Source organism: Channa argus, chromosome 7 (assembly GCF_033026475.1).
Source record: "Channa argus isolate prfri chromosome 7, Channa argus male v1.0, whole genome shotgun sequence".
Taxonomy (NCBI): Eukaryota; Metazoa; Chordata; class Actinopteri; order Anabantiformes; family Channidae; genus Channa; species Channa argus.
The window spans coordinates 26,911,594-26,929,223 of record NC_090203.1 but is presented as its reverse complement, the minus strand read 5'-3'; the positions used below and the strand labels follow the sequence as shown (position 1 = coordinate 26,929,223).

The 17,630-nt window shown below is 39.1% G+C and overlaps 2 protein-coding genes across 2 annotated transcripts in view; one reads left to right on the top strand and one right to left on the bottom strand.

Moving 5' to 3' along the window:
* Positions 1 to 189: 189 nt before the first annotated feature.
* rbm42 (RNA binding motif protein 42) lies at positions 190 to 13,226 on the top strand. The gene is made up of 12 exons (XM_067510217.1): positions 190 to 545; positions 2,314 to 2,370; positions 3,977 to 4,106; positions 5,715 to 5,784; positions 6,240 to 6,311; positions 8,558 to 8,712; positions 8,870 to 9,034; positions 9,720 to 9,854; positions 11,644 to 11,761; positions 12,195 to 12,292; positions 12,707 to 12,803; positions 12,965 to 13,226. Exons 2-12 carry the CDS (start codon positions 2,315 to 2,317, stop codon positions 13,075 to 13,077), a joined length of 1,209 nt encoding a protein of 402 aa, XP_067366318.1. The 5' UTR covers positions 190 to 545; position 2,314; the 3' UTR covers positions 13,078 to 13,226.
* Positions 13,227 to 13,578: 352 nt separating this feature from the next.
* ppox (protoporphyrinogen oxidase) overlaps positions 13,579 to 17,630 on the bottom strand; it is an 8,980-nt gene continuing 4,928 nt past the window's right edge. The window contains exons 7-13 of the mRNA XM_067510216.1: positions 16,149 to 16,342; positions 16,005 to 16,065; positions 15,569 to 15,687; positions 14,877 to 14,990; positions 14,557 to 14,706; positions 14,368 to 14,410; positions 13,579 to 14,293 (exon numbers count right to left, since the gene is read on the bottom strand). Of these exons, the coding sequence (XP_067366317.1) occupies positions 14,157 to 14,293; positions 14,368 to 14,410; positions 14,557 to 14,706; positions 14,877 to 14,990; positions 15,569 to 15,687; positions 16,005 to 16,065; positions 16,149 to 16,342 (818 nt within the window). The 3' untranslated portion in view covers positions 13,579 to 14,156. The remainder of the gene's footprint in view (positions 14,294 to 14,367; positions 14,411 to 14,556; positions 14,707 to 14,876; positions 14,991 to 15,568; positions 15,688 to 16,004; positions 16,066 to 16,148; positions 16,343 to 17,630) is intronic.

Sequence of the window (17,630 nt, the reverse complement as noted above, 5' to 3'; positions counted from 1 at the left end):
GACTTATATGGGGTGACAAAAAGTTAAATAAAAGAAAAAGTATAAAAGTGACTAAAGAGAAAAATAATAGCACCCATCTTCTAAAAGAGGCCTGCGAAGATAACAGCAGTTTTGTGTAACATTGACAAGCTGCTGTTTTACACTCTAGTCCAGTAGGCGGCGGTATGTTGAGTTGTCAGCAGTGAAGAAGAAGGAAATGTATTGAGTGCCAGAAGAAGAAGCTACCCTTAAACAAAAATGTCCCTAGCTTGGACTGTAGCTACTTTTCTGTCATTTACAGTTTAAATATTTTACTATAAATGTCTAACGTTAACCGGGGTTATTGGCAGCAGTGTTGCAAGTCAATTTAACAACGTTTAGCGTTAATGCTAATAGATAGACGCTTGCTAGATTAAAAAAAGCTGGGTTAATTGCTAACTTGGTTAGCTTGCTAGCTAATACTACTTCACACTTGTGAGCAAGTTAACGTTAAGTTAGCGTATTAAGGTGAGTTTTGACAGGGAGAATCGACGATTCATACCGAGAGCTCAAACTTATACGCTAAGGTAAGTGAACCAGATAATGTTTCGCGCTTTAGCGTTAATACCCTGTGCGTTAGAAATCCGGGGGCTAGCTAACGCTAATGTTACAAAACGCCAATTAATTTGCGTTAACTTTTCAGTTAAATGTCATCATGCAGCGTTTTACGTATGTATTCGTGCGTGTAGGACACAAGAAAATAAATATCTTTTTGCAATTAACTTGTTTAAGTGCCAAACTACTTAATTATTTTGAGCGTGGTGTAGACAGTTTAACGTTGGATAATCACACATTTCAGTTCACTCTCGTACATTTTAACAAAGTAAACCAATCTCCACCACATTTGTTGTATATTATGCACAAAAATGTTTCTGATCACACAAATGATTTCTTTACCCCACGATGCATGTTTGAAGCGAAACTATTTCAAAAGTTTTGCGCCAACTGATAAATCATGCAGCGTGTCCAATAGGGTTAATAAATGTTTTTCTCATTCCCCTTATTTCTGTTCTGTTATTCTGTTTTGTGTCTTTTCCTAAATATATCAAACCAACTTTATAATTATTTGAGTTTACCAATTACATACAAATGATTAGGAGTAAAATCATGTGACATAGACTTATAACGTGTTTCCCCCCCAACAACTTACTTATTTTTTGACCGACAAAGTCCAAACCACTTTTCTTGACATCTGAGCCTCCTCACACTATATGCACAACCCTTAGATTTCGATTTGAAAATATACATTGTGGTTAAATAACCTATTATAGCCTGTGTTTCTTAATATTTTTGAAACTTTTTGTCTGAGATATGTCAAACCAACTGTTTTTCATAAAGGCCTCCTGCTACACACACAGCCTTTGGATTCCTGATAAATAGCACAGAACATGGCCAGTGGCCCATTAAACCCTATTGATAGACAATAGCCATGTAATAAAGACATAGATCAGATCTAAATAGCTCACTTTTGAATGCATTGAATTGTTGTTTTCTAGATATTTTAGATCAACTTATACTTATCTGAGTCCACTCAGTAAATGCACATGTCCTATTTTTTTGGATAAAAACATGCAGTATGTATTGATAAGATGTTACAGATTTTATTTGAATAGCTTCCTCAAATTTTGTCAGACAATAGTCAAACCACTTTTGACAAGAGCTTTTCACCATTGCATTTTATTATGGGTTTATGTTATGCTAATATATCCTATGTTTATAATATATCAAAATGCAGAGGTTGTGCATGCAGCGTTTATTAACCCTGTTGGCCACGCTGCATGGGCGACTGTGGCACAGGAAGGTAGAGCGGTTGTCCACCAATCTCACAGTTGTTGGTTCAATCCCTGGCTCCTCAGGTCATGACGAAGTGTCCTTGAGCAAGACACTGAACCCCAACTTAGTTGCTCCCGCTGAGTGTTGGCCAGCTGCATAGCAGCTCCCCATCAGTGTATGAGTGTGTGTGTGATTGTGAGTGTGAATGGGTGAATAAGAAGCAGTGTAAAGCGCTTTGAGTGCCAATAGGTAGAAAAGTGCTATATAAGTGCAGAACATTTACCATTTGCATGCACTTTAGATAGTTGTGGGGAAAAAACACTTCTGATCAGAAAACATTTGTCTGTCATACACAACATATCTGGTGGAGATTAGTTTTCTCCCTTTAAATTTATTGAGGGTGAACTTTGCCAAATGTCTGAATTTCCAATAATAAACTGTCCACACTACAATATTCTTGTTTGTTTGACTAAGTCAGTGTTTGGCTGCTTTCTGATCCGTGTTTTTGTCTGTCTATAACAGCATGGCGCTCAAGTCAGGAGAGGAGCGTCTGAAAGAGATGGAGGCTGAGATGGCTCTGTAAGTTCAACTACTGTTCACCACATCCCAAATTTCAAACTTAAAAAACTTTATTTGAAAGACCGGAAAACACTATCTCAACCATCTGATGCAAGAGGTTGTGTAGAACTATGTTTAATAAAGATCATTATTGAGATGAATCTTCGGCAATATCTAGACTCTGATACTGAGTTTATTTTTGTAAGAGTTCTCTATCATTATCTAAAGTAAATGATAAATGTTAATATTTAGTGTTTAGAATAGGGATGTGCATTGGTGCAAAGTACTAAAGTACATTTTTCACACATCTGTACTTTACTTAAGCAGATTGATACATGCCTACTTTGACTTTTACTCCACTACATGTTAGAGCAAATATCAATACTTCTTATATCACTACATTTCTTATTAAAGGTGCTTTAAACGTCGTAATCCCATTACTTAACAAATTTCATGATACCACTTCTTCCTTATTTGTTTTTTTATTTGAATGAAAAGTCACTAATGAGACAGGAATGGCCTAACTAAACTAGGTGCGGGCATAGTGCCAATTCAATTCACTCCTTTCATGGTCATCTTCAAAAGAGGTCTTTGGCATATTAGCAGTGCTCAAAGTGAGCTTGTATGCAGTAAATTTACTCTTAGGTGTGTTGTTCAGAGTTTGGCTTATCTACCGAGATCTGGGTTCATTGCGTAGGAGCGGATACGGCTAAAGTAAGAACCTCAGACTAATGGTCTATTTTTAGAAATGAAACCTACTGAATTGATGTAATGGTATACTGGTGTGCTACTGGTGACAGCAGTTTGCTCAACATGACTGTGTATTAATATGAATAGACTTAAAGGAAATAAATACTGGACAAATGAGACTAAATGAAGTAATTATGATTTCACTAAAACATGTTAGTCAGACACAAATTAAAAAGCATCAAATACCAAAATGAGCACTGCACTATAACCAGATTTAATGAAAGTGTTTGTGACGTCTCACATCGTGGATCAATGAGTAGAGCATTGGGTTGGGATGCAAAAGGCCACCGAATCAAATCCCACCCCACCACGCGTGGCCCCGCCCATCCACCAAGGACCACCTGGGTGCCTATCCTGAGCCTGGATAAAATGGGAGGGAACCCCTGAAGGGACAAGCTTGTTTGTGACCTCTCACATGTGGCTTGGGTTTGCAACTGAACATTTAGCTTAGAAGAAAATACAGAGATACGTATCATGTTTCGCCCTTTAGCCTAAAAATACAGTGAAAAGTGTGTTGTCCATATGGCCCAGTCCTAGTGTGCATTGTGGACATGTTTTTTGTCTTCTCAATCAAACTACTACTTCAGTAGATCAAAACCCTTAATAAGCTTATTTTTACTTTAGATCACTTGTATGCTGAAAAGAAAAAATCATGATTTTGACAAATCGTTTTTTGTCCTACTCTTAGTTTTGATGCGTTCTGTCTTTGATATGCTGATAAGATAAATGGCTGCCAATAACGACCACTTTCCACGTTTGTGTGCCCCTGTGTTAAGTTGTGTTTTGAACATTGATCTGTGTGAGGTTTACATATCATATATTCTTTAACAGTTGTTCTTACTCTGGTATAAATTTAATTTAATGTCTTTCTTTCTAGGTTTGAGCAGGAGGTTCTTGGTGGTCCCGTATCAGGAAGCCCAGCTGTTATAGAGGCAGTGCCTGTAGCTTTGGCTGTCCCTGCGCTTCCAATAGTGCGACCCATTATAGGCACGAACACCTACAGACAGGTTGGTACTATACCTGTAAAATGTGGATAGACAGTATTGTGATCATTTATAATGCAGCTATGAAACAAACTAATGTAAAATCTAATCTAAGACTCTTTGAAGATGTTTTCAAAGTGTTATTTAGAAGATGTTATTGATGCTGAACAGTGTTGTAGCCACAGCCAGTAAAGTCCTGCTTGAGCTCTGTGACTATATGACGTTGCACAGTTAAGTATACTCTCATGGAAAATAATAACTTGCTTTTGGGTGTCTCTGTCAGGTGCTCAGCTCTAGTAAGAAATATGTACGTGGGAATACATGAAATCATAAATAGTCTGAGAATAATGCCTATAATGCATTTCATACATACACTGAGGTTTATAGAAACAATGCCTTATCTTTACAATTTATTTTCACCCAGGTTACAGTAAGTTTGTGGTATGTTGGATTGTGGAACTGCAATGTCACTGTGTTTGTGTCTTCGGCATAAGCATTTGTGGCTATGGATCAAATGCAAATGCATACAACTTTTGGCTGGGACCCTGAGGAAAAAGTTGTATATTACCAATGTGAGAGTTTATTACATATTCCCCCACTGCTGGAGTTTTTCTTTTCATTTATATGTTTTTATTTTTCCTAAATATTGTTTGTTCTATTGTGAAGTAAATAGGTATCCTTGAAATTTACAAGAAAATTACCAACCAGATGTCTTAGCCTGAGGGGAAAAAAACTAATATTTTGGCATCTGCTTCCAAAACCTATATCATCCTCAGGCCTTTACGCCTAAAAAATGTTCGGGGGGAAACGCTGAAGTGCTTTTAATAGTGATCAGTAAAGTCTTAAAATGCACTTGGAGAAAAAACACCAGTTATGTGATCATGCTTTCTGCACTGTACCTTTCAGTGTTGGGATAATGATAAGCACTTCCCTTTTTTATGCATCTCTGGTGCTGTATGTACTTCTCCAGTAATTTAAATGTTCTGCACCTATATAGCACTTTTCTACCTATTGGTACCCAAAGCATTTTACACTGCGTCTCATTCTCCCATTCGCACTCGCAATCTCACACACACACACACACACACACACACACACACACACACACACACACACACACACTTACACATCGATGGGGGAGCTGCTATGCAGCTGGCCAACACTCTCCAGAAGCAACTAAGTTGGCCTTCAGTGTCTTGCTTAAGGACACTTCGACATGTGACTGGAGGACTCCTCTACCTCCTGAGCCACAGTCACCCCATTATTTACCCTTAATTGGTCCAAAAAATATTTTGGATGGCGACTGCTCTCTGTGTTACATAATGGTTTAATTTCATACCAGCTTGAAAACATCATTCCAATGGTAAATGATTGGTAAAGAGAGCATCATGAATTGGGGTTTTGTTGACTACAGGTTTGCAGATTTTGTGAATGTGGAGAAATAATGAATTCCCACCTCCATGCAGACATTCGACAGAGCTCCAGCTGTGGGAGCATCCTTAAACACTGAAATAAACTACAATAGAAAAGGTTTAAACGAGAAAAAAATAACCCAACCCTACAATGGAGGTGCAGAAAGAGCTCACATGTTCACTTGTTCTCACACTTGTCTTTTCTCTTCTTTTGTTTTAGGTCCAGCAGACATTAGAAGCCAGAGCTGCTAGTTTTGTTGGTCCTCCACCACCGGCCTTTGTGGGACCAGGTAAATGTGTCTTTTGCTTATTCTATGATAGTTATTTAACACAAACTTTCTGAGAGTTAAAGTAGTGCAGTATTGAGAATGTGCACTTACTTCTTGCACTGTTTGGCACCATCTTGTGAGCTGTGCCTACTACAGTGGTTCAGAATGGGTCACCTGCATATATATTGTGTGGCTGTTTATTAAAAATCTTTCATAATCAGTAAAGATGGGAAAAGATAAAAGGGAAGAAAAAGGACTTTACCTGGAAAAATTGAATTACATTAAAAAGAAACATGATAAATACAGTTTTCCAGTGGCTCCATGCAAGATCTGCAAATTCACAATAACTGATTTAGGATGCAAATAATTTCTGAAACCACTGTAGTTGTAGACTAACTAGAATTTTGGAACATTACTGATGTGCTTAAAAAACATTGTGGTTGTCACACTCACTGGGTAATTTGTGTTTGTCCCAGTCCCTCCGGTACGTCCTCCCCCTCCTCCCATGATGAGGCCAGCCTTTGTCCCCCATATACTGCAGAGACCTGGTAAGATTACTACTTTTACTACTACTACTTCTGCAACTACTACTACTAATTTAGTGGTTTGGTCACCTACGTGCTGTAGGTATGGACTTAGTTAGGGCCACACAATATCAGAAAAAACTTGAATTGCAGTATTTACTAAAAAAAAAAAAAAGATAATTCCAGGTTTTTGGGTTGATGTAGTTTAAACACCATTGAGCTTTGCTCAGCACGTTGCCTGAGCACCTCTCTAAAGAAGAAGGATGAAGGAAAGTGTAGGGAAGTGCCTCTCAGGATGATTCTGTTTTAACGGCACTCACATTCACTTTTCTTACTTGTGAATAGAAATGTTCAAAAAAATCATTCAACCAAAAAATTTGTTCATGAACAGAGCTGTTGTAGCTTGTCCATGCACAATGCTGTTTCCCCAGCTGATTGCAGTGGACCAAACACATGGACAGGTGAGCTCTGTGAACGCTCTTCTTAACTGATTTTGGACTGGGAAACAGGGTAGTTTCATACATTTACTTCACCGTGAAAGTGCTATCAACAAAGTAACAGTTTTTAGTCAGCGTTGTCCTTTTTGTTTCTATAATTACATGTAGCATCAATAATTAGGTGTAAAAAAAAAAAAAAAACATGAGCCAAATCAACATGTGGACAATGATCCGCTGTGGCGACCCTGAACTCACGGGATAAGCTGAAAGGACAAAAACATTTAAAAAAATTTGCTTCATTTTATATTGCTCATCCTGTATTGTAAATATTTCGCAAGTGCCCTACAGATAACCAACAGTTACACACTCATTTGTGGCTGAATTATTCAGATTAGGAGGTTGTTACTCTTTTTTTATTTTTATTTTTTTCTTTCTAACATAGTCTTAATGCATATTACTGGACTTCTAAGATTATAAAGAAAGTATTGATATGGTGCAGTATAGCCCCTTTTAAACTTGCTCTGGATTTCTGACATTCTCCTGACTTTGTCAGGATGGGTTGTATATTATACACTATATTGCCAAAAGTATTCGCTCACCATCCAAATAAATGAATTCAGGTGCACAAAGCAAGGTCCATAAAGACATGGATGAGTGAGTTTGGTGTGGAAGAACTTGACTGGCCTGACCTCAACCCGATAGAAACCTTTGGGATGAATTACAGTGAGGACTGCGAGCACTGTGTATTATGTATTTCATAAATACACTTCCCAGAAGAGTTGAAGCTGTTATAGCTGCAAAGGGCCGACGTCATATTAAACCCTATGGATTAAGAATGGGATGTCATTAAAGTTCATATGGGTCTAATACTTTTGGCAATATAGTGTATTGCTATATTCTTTATATAACTTTTTTTATTAGATGCATGACTTTGATGCGCTGTAAACAAAACACTGTTTCACAGTTTTTTTTTTAATCATGTTATGCCTCCTGTGTGCACTGATCATACACTAAAATTGAGCAGATTTTCACATGTGATGTTTTTCACTCTGACAATCTGTGTGTTACATGTGTGAAATGCAACTCAGGACTGATTTCTCTTGACATTGTCCAAAGATCTTATGTATAACAAGCTTTTGACCACAACTGACTGCACAGCAGCTTTTGTAGCTTAACAACTCTTTGTTTGAGAGTCATTTACAGTGTGGCTGACATTTAGTTCACTTACTTATGAACTGTAGAACTCATGGTTTAGGAAACCAGTTATTGCTTTGTCAGAAAACATTTTTATGACTGATTCCCATCCTATAATATTATAGCAATGATAATCACTGCTTTATGAGGACATATTGGGCGTATTAAAGGTGTGTGCAGCATCAGAACAGCAGCATGAGGTGCAGGTAATGCAGAAATCATAAAATTAAATATGTAAAATGCCACAATAAACAAGATACAAACACAGTTAAAAGCAGAAACAGTGTACGGTGGTCAGAGGCTGCAGAAACATGACAACCTTTGTCTAATCAAAGTATTTTCCTTTTCAGTTTGATCAGGAAGTTTTGAAACGATCAGTACCCAAAGGGCTGAGTAGTGTTTCAGAGCAGGGAGATAAAGGCTGGGTTGAGCATAGGGGATCATTTCAAGTCTCATTCTAGCACAAGCTTACGTTGCACTGTAGCTTTAATTGTTTTGAGGGTTTTTGCAGTATGGAAATTTGTTTTGGGCTGGTTGTTATTGAAAATAACAATCACCCATCTTGCTCTTATGTGGCATCTCCGCTTGATTCTGTGTCGTCTTTCTCAAAGTGTTGAAATCATTACTCTGTGTTATCAGGTGGTCAGCGGCTGCCGATGATGCGTGGTCCTCCGATAGCACCACCCCTGCCCCGGCCTCCTCCACCTCCACCCATGATGATGCCTCCTTCCATGCAGGGCCAAGGACCTCAGGGTCCCCCTCAGCCTATTCAGCACATAGCTTCTGCACCTCAGGTCAGAGTTTATTGCTTTCTATTTAATTGTGATACCGTCAGCATTAACACAGTACTGGTCTATACTTCCATTTGTCAGTGAAACGTATTTTCCACATCAGTTATCTTGTGATATACCGTGTGTGTTAAGCTCTCCTCTGTCTCTGTGTCTTATTCAGGGCAGTGATATGGTCCCGATGGTGTCAGCCCCAACCGCAGGACCAGGAGCCCCTCCTCCTTCCAAACCAACTCCATCAATCATCCAGGCAGCACCGACTGTGTACTCTGCTCCTCCTATTGGACATAAAAGAATTGACATAAGAGCTCAGAGACAAGCCAGAATGGTATTTGTTGTTTGGGTGCTTACAAAGTCCAGGGCTGCCACTGAAATCATTCCATACTCTATATTTTATAGATACTGTGATAAACTGTTGCCCATTTTGTGTAGTAGTCTGAATATTGACTGTGTAAATCTCTCCACTGTGTGTTGCACTCAAAGTATCCCACAATGCAACACTAAAAGTAGTGTACATGGCATGGATACTACTTCGATTAGTCAGTTTCAAAATGCAATGCTCCCTGTTTCAGAAATGAGAAAATTACCATCACACTGCTCGGCTGTTAGTGATGACGCAATGGGATAATGTTAGTAAGGGTCTGAAATGTCAATGCACTGCTCACTATTGAGTGAAGTACTTGCTGTACATTATATAGGGAGTAGGGAATGAGTGAGTAGAGGATGATTTTAGGACACAGCCTAAGTGATGTTTTTCTGAAAGCATGTGTCTTTCTATTTGGGATTTTTATTTAAATTTTGCTTGTGTTGCCTGGATGTGTGTGTGAACACTAGTGTCAGCATCAGTACGTGAACAGATGGGGTACTTGTGTTTTATAGTGTATTTTATAAGTCACGTACTAGAAGACGATATTAGATGACTATAGAAAAACTATTATGCTAATTGTGCTATGTTGCTGGTACAGCATAAGTTCAGTGGTTGATGAACTAGTGTGCACGTGTCTGTGTTTCAGGAGGAGCTGGCAGCGCGTGTTGCAGAGCAGCAGGCAGCAGTTACTGCTGCAGGTCTACTGGACAAGAAGGAGAGTGAAGACAGCAGCACTGTCATTGGACCCAGCATGCCTGAGCCTGAGCCCCCCCACATTGAGGTATATTAAAGCTGAAGCATCATCAGCTCCTTTTACTGTGACTTTAGAAGGATGCAAACAGCACTTTGTGGGCACATGAACATTACAGCATTAAGAATTTTTTTTTAAAACCAATATCTCTGTCTGTATCATGTATGGATTTGTCACCAGTTATACTGCCAGACATAAACCATGTCTCCATTAAACTAGATTCTCTATCCCAGCAGCATCTACCAGGCATAGCAATGGTAAACTCACTGGTTACACTGAGACAGTGGGAAGAAGTTGTTTTCTCTCTGCCTGCTCTGCTACAAACATTGTTGCAGGTTAAGATAATGAACTAGGAAAGTATTGGAACCATGACACTATATACTCTTTGAACCTGCCTATTCACACACTGCTATGCTTGACTATAGTGTTTGAAGGTTTCATTAGCAGATTTGTTTTCAAAAATGTACTTGACAAACTGAGCCCAGTGGGCTTTTTTAATACTTGAGGGCATTTGTGGTGCTAGGAGCAGATCTCTGTATCTACTGTAAAACCTGTCTGAACAGCGTTAAACCTTGTAAATTACAGCTCATGCACTTTGAAGATTGCATTCTGTTAAATTGTGATGTTGACTTGAAAACACATTTTCAGCCCCGTTTCATTTAAGGGAAGTTTTCACTCACTTGTCAGTTAACCAGAGACACTTGAAGCTAAAATTAGGTCGGTCTGATTCTTCAGTCCTAAAAAGCTTCACTTCAAAAAGGTGATAGTATTTAGTTTTGTTTGAAACAGTTTGAATTGATTATTCTGTAAGATGGTGCTGTTGAACCGTACTGTCATACTACGAGGTGAACCTGCCTTCATTGATAGAAGTAACAGAAACAGCTTTATTGGGGTGGTAGAATGCAATACAACTCAACAGCATCAAACTCTACAGCCTCCAGAATGATCATACAATTAACATTCATGAAGTTAGAATTTATTACAGTTCTTCAGTTTCAGCTTTGTGTATGAAAGTGAGTGTTTGTATTTTAGATGATTTTAAATTACAAGATTCTTGTTGCTGCTTTACAAATATCTTTTAGTATGAAATTATTTCTTGTCTTGTTCTGAATTTATTTAGTATGGTAAATTCTCAGTTTTAAATTAATTGAAATAATTCATTCAAGTTGAGCATATTTGTCTCTCACTTATTCCTACGTGAATAAAATTGGCTATATATTGGCAATCAGCCTCGTAGATCTCTGATCTGCATCAGGTCATCCAAAAAACTCATATCTGTGTCATATCTCATGACTGTGGCACAGGAAGGTAGAGCGGTTGTCCACCAATCTCACAGTTGTTGGTTCGATCCCCGGCTCCTCCGGTCACATGTTGAAGTGTCCTTGAGCAAGACACTGAACCCCAACTTAGTTGCTCCCATAGCATCTCCCCCATCGGTGTATGTGTGATTGTGAGTGTGAATGGGTGAATAAGAAGCAGCGTAAAGTGCTCTGAGTGCCAATAGGTAGAAAAGCGCTATATAAGTGCAGAACATTTACTATTTACCGTGTACGTTTAGCGTTGTTCTGCTCACCATCACATATCTAACTGAAGCACTGTAAGTTTAGATCCTGTGATGTTTTCAGAAATGCATTGTGTACAGTGTGTACTTTTATCTGTCCTTGTATCATCTGCACAATGTCTCTCTACCTTAATAATTAATAACCCTCTTATTTTCACCAGCAAGCAGACTAATATTTCACAATACAGCTCCAAGACATGTCTGCTAAGGAGGACACAGTATTGATAATAACCTAGTGTGTGTGTTTGTGTGTTCCAGCCTGTGGAAAGTGTTACAGAGGACAAAAAGAAAGCAAAAATGGAAAAGGTGAAGAAGTGTATCCGTACTGCAGCTGGTACCACCTGGGAGGACCCCAGTCTGTTGGACTGGGAATCAGGTATAAACTAGTGTAGGAAGTGGAAAACTGTGAAACTATTTTCAATAAAAACCTCCAGTAACTTCTGATAATCATTCCATATTGTGCATCATACAACAAACACTAATAATTACTTTTGAGCTTTTTGTCAGTTGTCCAATAGCAACTAACATAAAAACAGTGTGTTCTGATGTTTGTACCACAACATTTGATGCTGTGTTTAAAATGTAATTTGTAATATTTGCACATTGGTCAGCACGTGGTGCTTAGTCACATACGTGCTTCTTCATTCAGTGCCATTGCTTCTTTACTAACGTACTACTACTTGGAGCTAATGTTTACGATTGTATTAATGTTGTTTTATTGGTCAACTGCTGCAGCATCAGGACAATATCATCTGACCGTCTTGCACCGTTTTTATAATGTCTGTGTGAAACTTATCTACCTGTTACAGATGATTTCCGTATATTCTGCGGGGATCTTGGTAATGAGGTCAATGATGACATATTGGCCCGAGCCTTCAGCAGATATCCATCTTTCCTCAAAGCTAAGGTTGGTTGGTTTTTCAGTGGATCTGTTTTTCATACCTCCGTGATGTCTATTTAATAATATCTCGATTTAACAAAAGACGCCAGTGAAAAGAACAATATTTGGGTTAACCACCAGTTTCTAGTTCATTATACTCAGCCACACGGATTCTGGTTAAGGGAGCATGAATTTATCTGTTTAGTTGTATTTCTTATCAGGCAGACATGTGGTGCCATATGAACCAGGCTCACTATAATTCAGGAAAATTCACAAAATACATTAGTTATGTTTGTTGCTCTGCTTTAGAGAGCTGCTGTGAGAAGAGACATCATACTGTAGTCTTCCTTTGTGAATGGACTGTGCACTGAGCATTTAAAAGAACAGGTGTTTATATGTGTGTGCTGGCAAATAAATTGACAGACATCTTTATACCATCAGGTAGTAAGAGACAAACGGACAGGAAAGACTAAAGGCTACGGCTTCGTCAGCTTCAAAGATCCAAACGACTACGTCAGAGCAATGAGAGAGATGAACGGTCAGTCTGCAGACATGCACTTCTTTTACTTGCCTTTTGGGGGGAGGAGGGGGAGGAGTGTCGGGGGGGGGGGGGGGGGGCAGGGTACATGCAATGTAAAATGCAGTGTGCCATCATTTGATTTACTGATTAATAAATGCAGCTTATGTGTGTTTGTCCAGGGAAGTATGTTGGCAGTCGTCCCATCAAACTGAGGAAGAGCATGTGGAAGGATCGCAACATTGAAGTGGTTCGCAAGAAACAGAAAGAGAAGAAGAAAATGGGGCTCAGGTAGTGTTTGTAGCAATGGGACTGACTGTGTGTTGTGCTCCCAATAGATGAACATTGTGTGAGAGCATGACTCGTTTTAATCTGTCCAAGCAGGAGATAGACTGATTGTATAGGCCTTTTCTTTTTCTTCTTAAATAAAACCATTGTGTCTGAGTTGATATAACTAAGTGTGCTCAGTTTATATTTTTAATTTTTTCCACATTGTACTGCTGTTACTCATGGCACTGATTTAAGGCTAAAGTGAGCCTCACTGTTTCCCTGTAGTACCCAGGTGTTTTGGCTTGTGACCTCCTAAAGGTTATGGACTCACTGTACATAAATGCTGCTTTCCCTTCTCGCTTTTTGTCAAAGGATATTTACAGGCCTGACAAGTATTAAATGTACCAACTTTAAGCATTTCTGAGTGTAGTAACAAAGCAGAAATCAGTTGTCAATAAATGCACATCAGTCAGTCATGAAACCCAACATTTCTGCCACAAATAAAGATGATAGAAAATGAAAAACGCTTGTTAACACATTAAAGTTTTAATGTAAAGTGCAAGTCACAGCATTAGGCAAATCAAGTCTAGAGGAAATATTACTATTGGCTTCTGAACCAATTAGTGTGTGTAGTTTGGCTTTGACACATTTTGACTGCAAATACACCGATCAGGCAACATTATGACCACAGGTGCAGTTGAATGCATCCAATACACTGGCTCTGCCATGAGTTCTTCTTTAAAAGGTTCTAATTTGTCTGTTTTTAGGTTAAAACAGGTCACGTGATAATCATAATGTTAGGCCTGATTGATGTATTAACTAAATTACATTTGTAATATTTTACATAATATACTGCTGAATAATGTTAGTGACTACAAACTACTGTAGGCTGGTAGATAATTAGGAGGCTTAGGTAGAAAGTTAATGGCTGCTGGTCTTTGTAAAATACAATCTGAAATTATAAAATATCAAATTCACACAATATTCTGAAAACAATTGTCATAAATTGTCTTGGTGCCAAACAAGATTATGTACCTGAATGATAAGATCTGACGGGCTCTGAAAAAATAACTTGGTATAATGTTCCAGTGTACTGCAACTCCATCAAAATCCACTTCCCAACAACTCCTCCACAGCTGTCCGTCCACTAAAGATGACATCACTAACTGACACGCCATCATAGGAGGAACCAATCAGAGACAGTGGGAGATTGTTCTTCCTTATGAAGCTGCGCATTGACTCTGGAAAGACAGACAGCCACCTTATAATGTTTCACTTTACCTTGTAAATGTCATTTTTGGTTGTCGGTACTCACCTACTCTCTGGAAGTGTTTGAGGTAATACTGAGGTATACAGTCCTGATGAGAAAGACATCACAGTACTTTACACTAGTACAGTGCACCAGCAGTTGGGTCAAGATGTTAAATTAACTGCTATACAGTATCCATTAATATTAAAAAGTGATAACGACGGATCCGTGAACTCTACTGGTTTCCCATCGTACCTGATGTACAGCCACCTGACTCCAGCTGGGTGATGATGTGACCCCCAGGTGACAGCACACCGCCTCAGTGGCCTTTGCTAAAAGATGCTCCTTAGTTACTGTTTCTGGAGCCCCAAACACCTCCTGGAACCAGGCCCCTCCCATCATCACCTGGAAGACATGGCCATGACCTTTGGGTGAGCTCAGTGCATACACCTGTTACTCTACACCGTTACCAGAAGTAGCACCAATCAATCATCAATCATTAGCTTATGCTGAAAAAGGAGCACTGCTCCAAATTAATGGTCATGTTTCTTGTTCAGAGGGTGAGTTGTTTGTACCGTCAGTCTTGTAGTTGGTCCGTTAGGTCTGTTGTGTTGAGGGAAAAAAACGGAGTCGTAGACAACCCCTAGTAAACCTTGATCCTCTGAGGATGGAACCAGATGACCGAACCCCTGACAACATACAGATATGGGTCAACCATTTTTGTCACTTCAAGCTCAGAACAACTTCCACTGGAAATATTATTTCCTGAGCCACAATGTTACTTCTGTTTGACTTTATGTCAGGAGAGAATGTGCCTGGTGCTGCTCCACATGGTTTGTTTCTGTATGTTAATAAGTACAGATTACTTCATGAACAGTACAAAGGAAAGTGCTGCACCTCAGGCAGGTGAAAGGCACAAACTCTTAATCTTTGCAGATCTGATAGGAGTCATCTAATCAGTGTGAAAGCAAGAAAATGCTTAGTTTCAAACGCATCTACCACATTTAAATGCAGTAACGTAATGCTATGGGCAAAGCCTAGTTCAGATTTTACTGTGTGTTTCTGTAAATGGAGTGAAGACATTTTGAAAAAAGGACGGTCCTCACAATCTTACACCTCTTCAAAGGCATCGTTGAGGGTTAAGACTTTGTTTTAGGATAAGAATTAGGTTTAGCTTAGGGTAAAGGTTAGAGAATGGATTATGTCAATGGATGTCCTCATTTTGATGGTCATAAAATCGTGTGTGTGTGTGTCCCACTGATCTTACCGTTACAGGCAGGATGGAACCATCATACTCCAGATTCACTACAGCAACTGTTGCTGTGGAGATGTTCTGCAGCTCCTGGATGAGAGGTTGGCAGGAGGAGGGCAAAGTCGAGGATAGGGCTGTGGGTGGGGGCAAATAAAAGTGATGACTTCATACAGTTGAACATAGAGGTATAATGCCAAAAAAGTCTTTTTTTTAAGTCTCTGAAATAATAAGTGTTTAGTGGCTGCAGATTTCTTAGTAGGTGAAAGAAAATCCTCAGTGTGATTCTGTGAATGTATTAAAGTGTTGAGATAACAGCTCTACCAGTGTCATTTACAGCTACACTGATTGCATCAGGCACATTTTGAAGGATGGTACAGTACAGTGTTCCTGCTGATTACATCACTGACTACATGAAAGACAAAGCACCCAGTCATATTTTGGTAATCAGCACCTTTAGCAGGCAGAGCGGAGATGATGTGATCAGCTGACATGACTCCATCTTCTAAATGGACCTAAACAAACAAACACACACAATAAATAAATAAGTAAAGTATCTGAGAACTTAAAAGTCCAAGTTTCTTGGCTCCTCACGAACCTTCCAACCAGAGGCTGAAGGGCTGATGTGTTTAACAGCTGCCTCTTTGTGAAGCTGCACTCTCCCGCTCTGTTGTAGATACTCAGTGATGGACTCTGGGAGAGACTCCACTCCCCTCCTCAGGGACCACTGCGCCCAGGACTCTTTGATAGATCTCTGAGCCAGAGGTCCAGGGCTGATTACAGGACTGGGACCTGCATGTTTTCACACATATGTGAGAATATGACACAGATTTACATGGAACAACCCTGGAACAACACTCACGTCACAGGCAGAAAACCAGTCAATAATTCTGTTTTAGCTGTAATGGTGCATTTCAAACCAAATAGGGTCCTGACAGGACAAAGGCCATGTGATACCACAACTGGGTTGCATTTTAGAAGAGGTGGTTCTAATGTTTTGGCCACCTCATTCATTTTAAATAGGGTGGCCCAAACATTAGAACCACCTCTTCTAAAATGCAATTTAGTACGACTCCGCTAACCACTAACCTGTATAAACATAGAATTATCAGTTTCAACGTAAGAACTTAGAAACTATAACCTTGTAAAAGTTTCTAATTGCATTATAGTGTGTGTGTTAAGTGTTGCCCCTCTGAAAAAGAAGGCAGTAAACCAGCAGAGGTCATCTCCATGATATAGTTCACAAACACGCAACTTAAAAAAAGCAACACAAAAGTTATAAAAGAAGTGAGGTTCCAGAAATTTAGAAGAATCTCATTTAGCCTGGAAAAATAGTTTAAAAATGTACAAAAAAGCTCTCAGTGATGCCAGAACAGCATATTATTCATCATTAATAGAAGAAAACAAGAACAACCCCCGGTTTCTGTTCAGCACTGTAGCCAGGCTGACTAAGAGCCATAGTTCTGTTGAGCCTAGTTTTCCCTTAACTCTTCAAGCAGCATTCACCAGATCCTCCCCCCAAAAATTACAGATGGATCTTCATATACAACAGTGCTAGAGTCATCGATAAGGCCCCAAATCCCTGTTAGACTGCTTTTTACCCATAGATCTCTCTGAGCTAACTTCAATTATTACCTCATCTAAACCAACAACCTGTCTGCTAGACCCTATTCCAACTAAGCTGCTCAAGGAAGCTTTACCCTTAATAGATACGTTCATATTAGATATCATCAATCTATCTTTAGAAACAGGCTATGTACCACAGGCCTATAAGGTAGCTGTAATTAAACCACTACTTAAAAAACCCTGTCTTGACCCAGGTGTTTTAGCCAATTACAGACTAATATCTAATCCCCCCTTTATTTCTAAAATAATTGAAAAAGTAGTTGCAAAACAATTATGTGATCACCTTCATAGGAATAATTTGTATGAAGACTTTCAATCAGGATTTAGAGTTCATCATAGTACAGAAACAGCACTGGTAAAAGTCACCAACGATCTTCTCATGGCCTCAGATAATGGACTCATCTCTATACTTGTTCTGTTAGATCTTAGTGCTTCATTCAATACCATTGATCAC

Coding starts and splice junctions, on each gene's coding strand:
- rbm42 (XM_067510217.1), top strand. CDS start 2,315: ATGGCGCTCAAGTCAGGAGAGGAGCGTCTGAAAGAGATGGAGGCTGAG. Junction 4,107..5,714: donor GCACGAACACCTACAGACAG/GTTGGTACTATA, acceptor CTTTTGTTTTAG/GTCCAGCAGACATTAGAAGC. Junction 8,713..8,869: donor ACATAGCTTCTGCACCTCAG/GTCAGAGTTTAT, acceptor TGTCTTATTCAG/GGCAGTGATATGGTCCCGAT.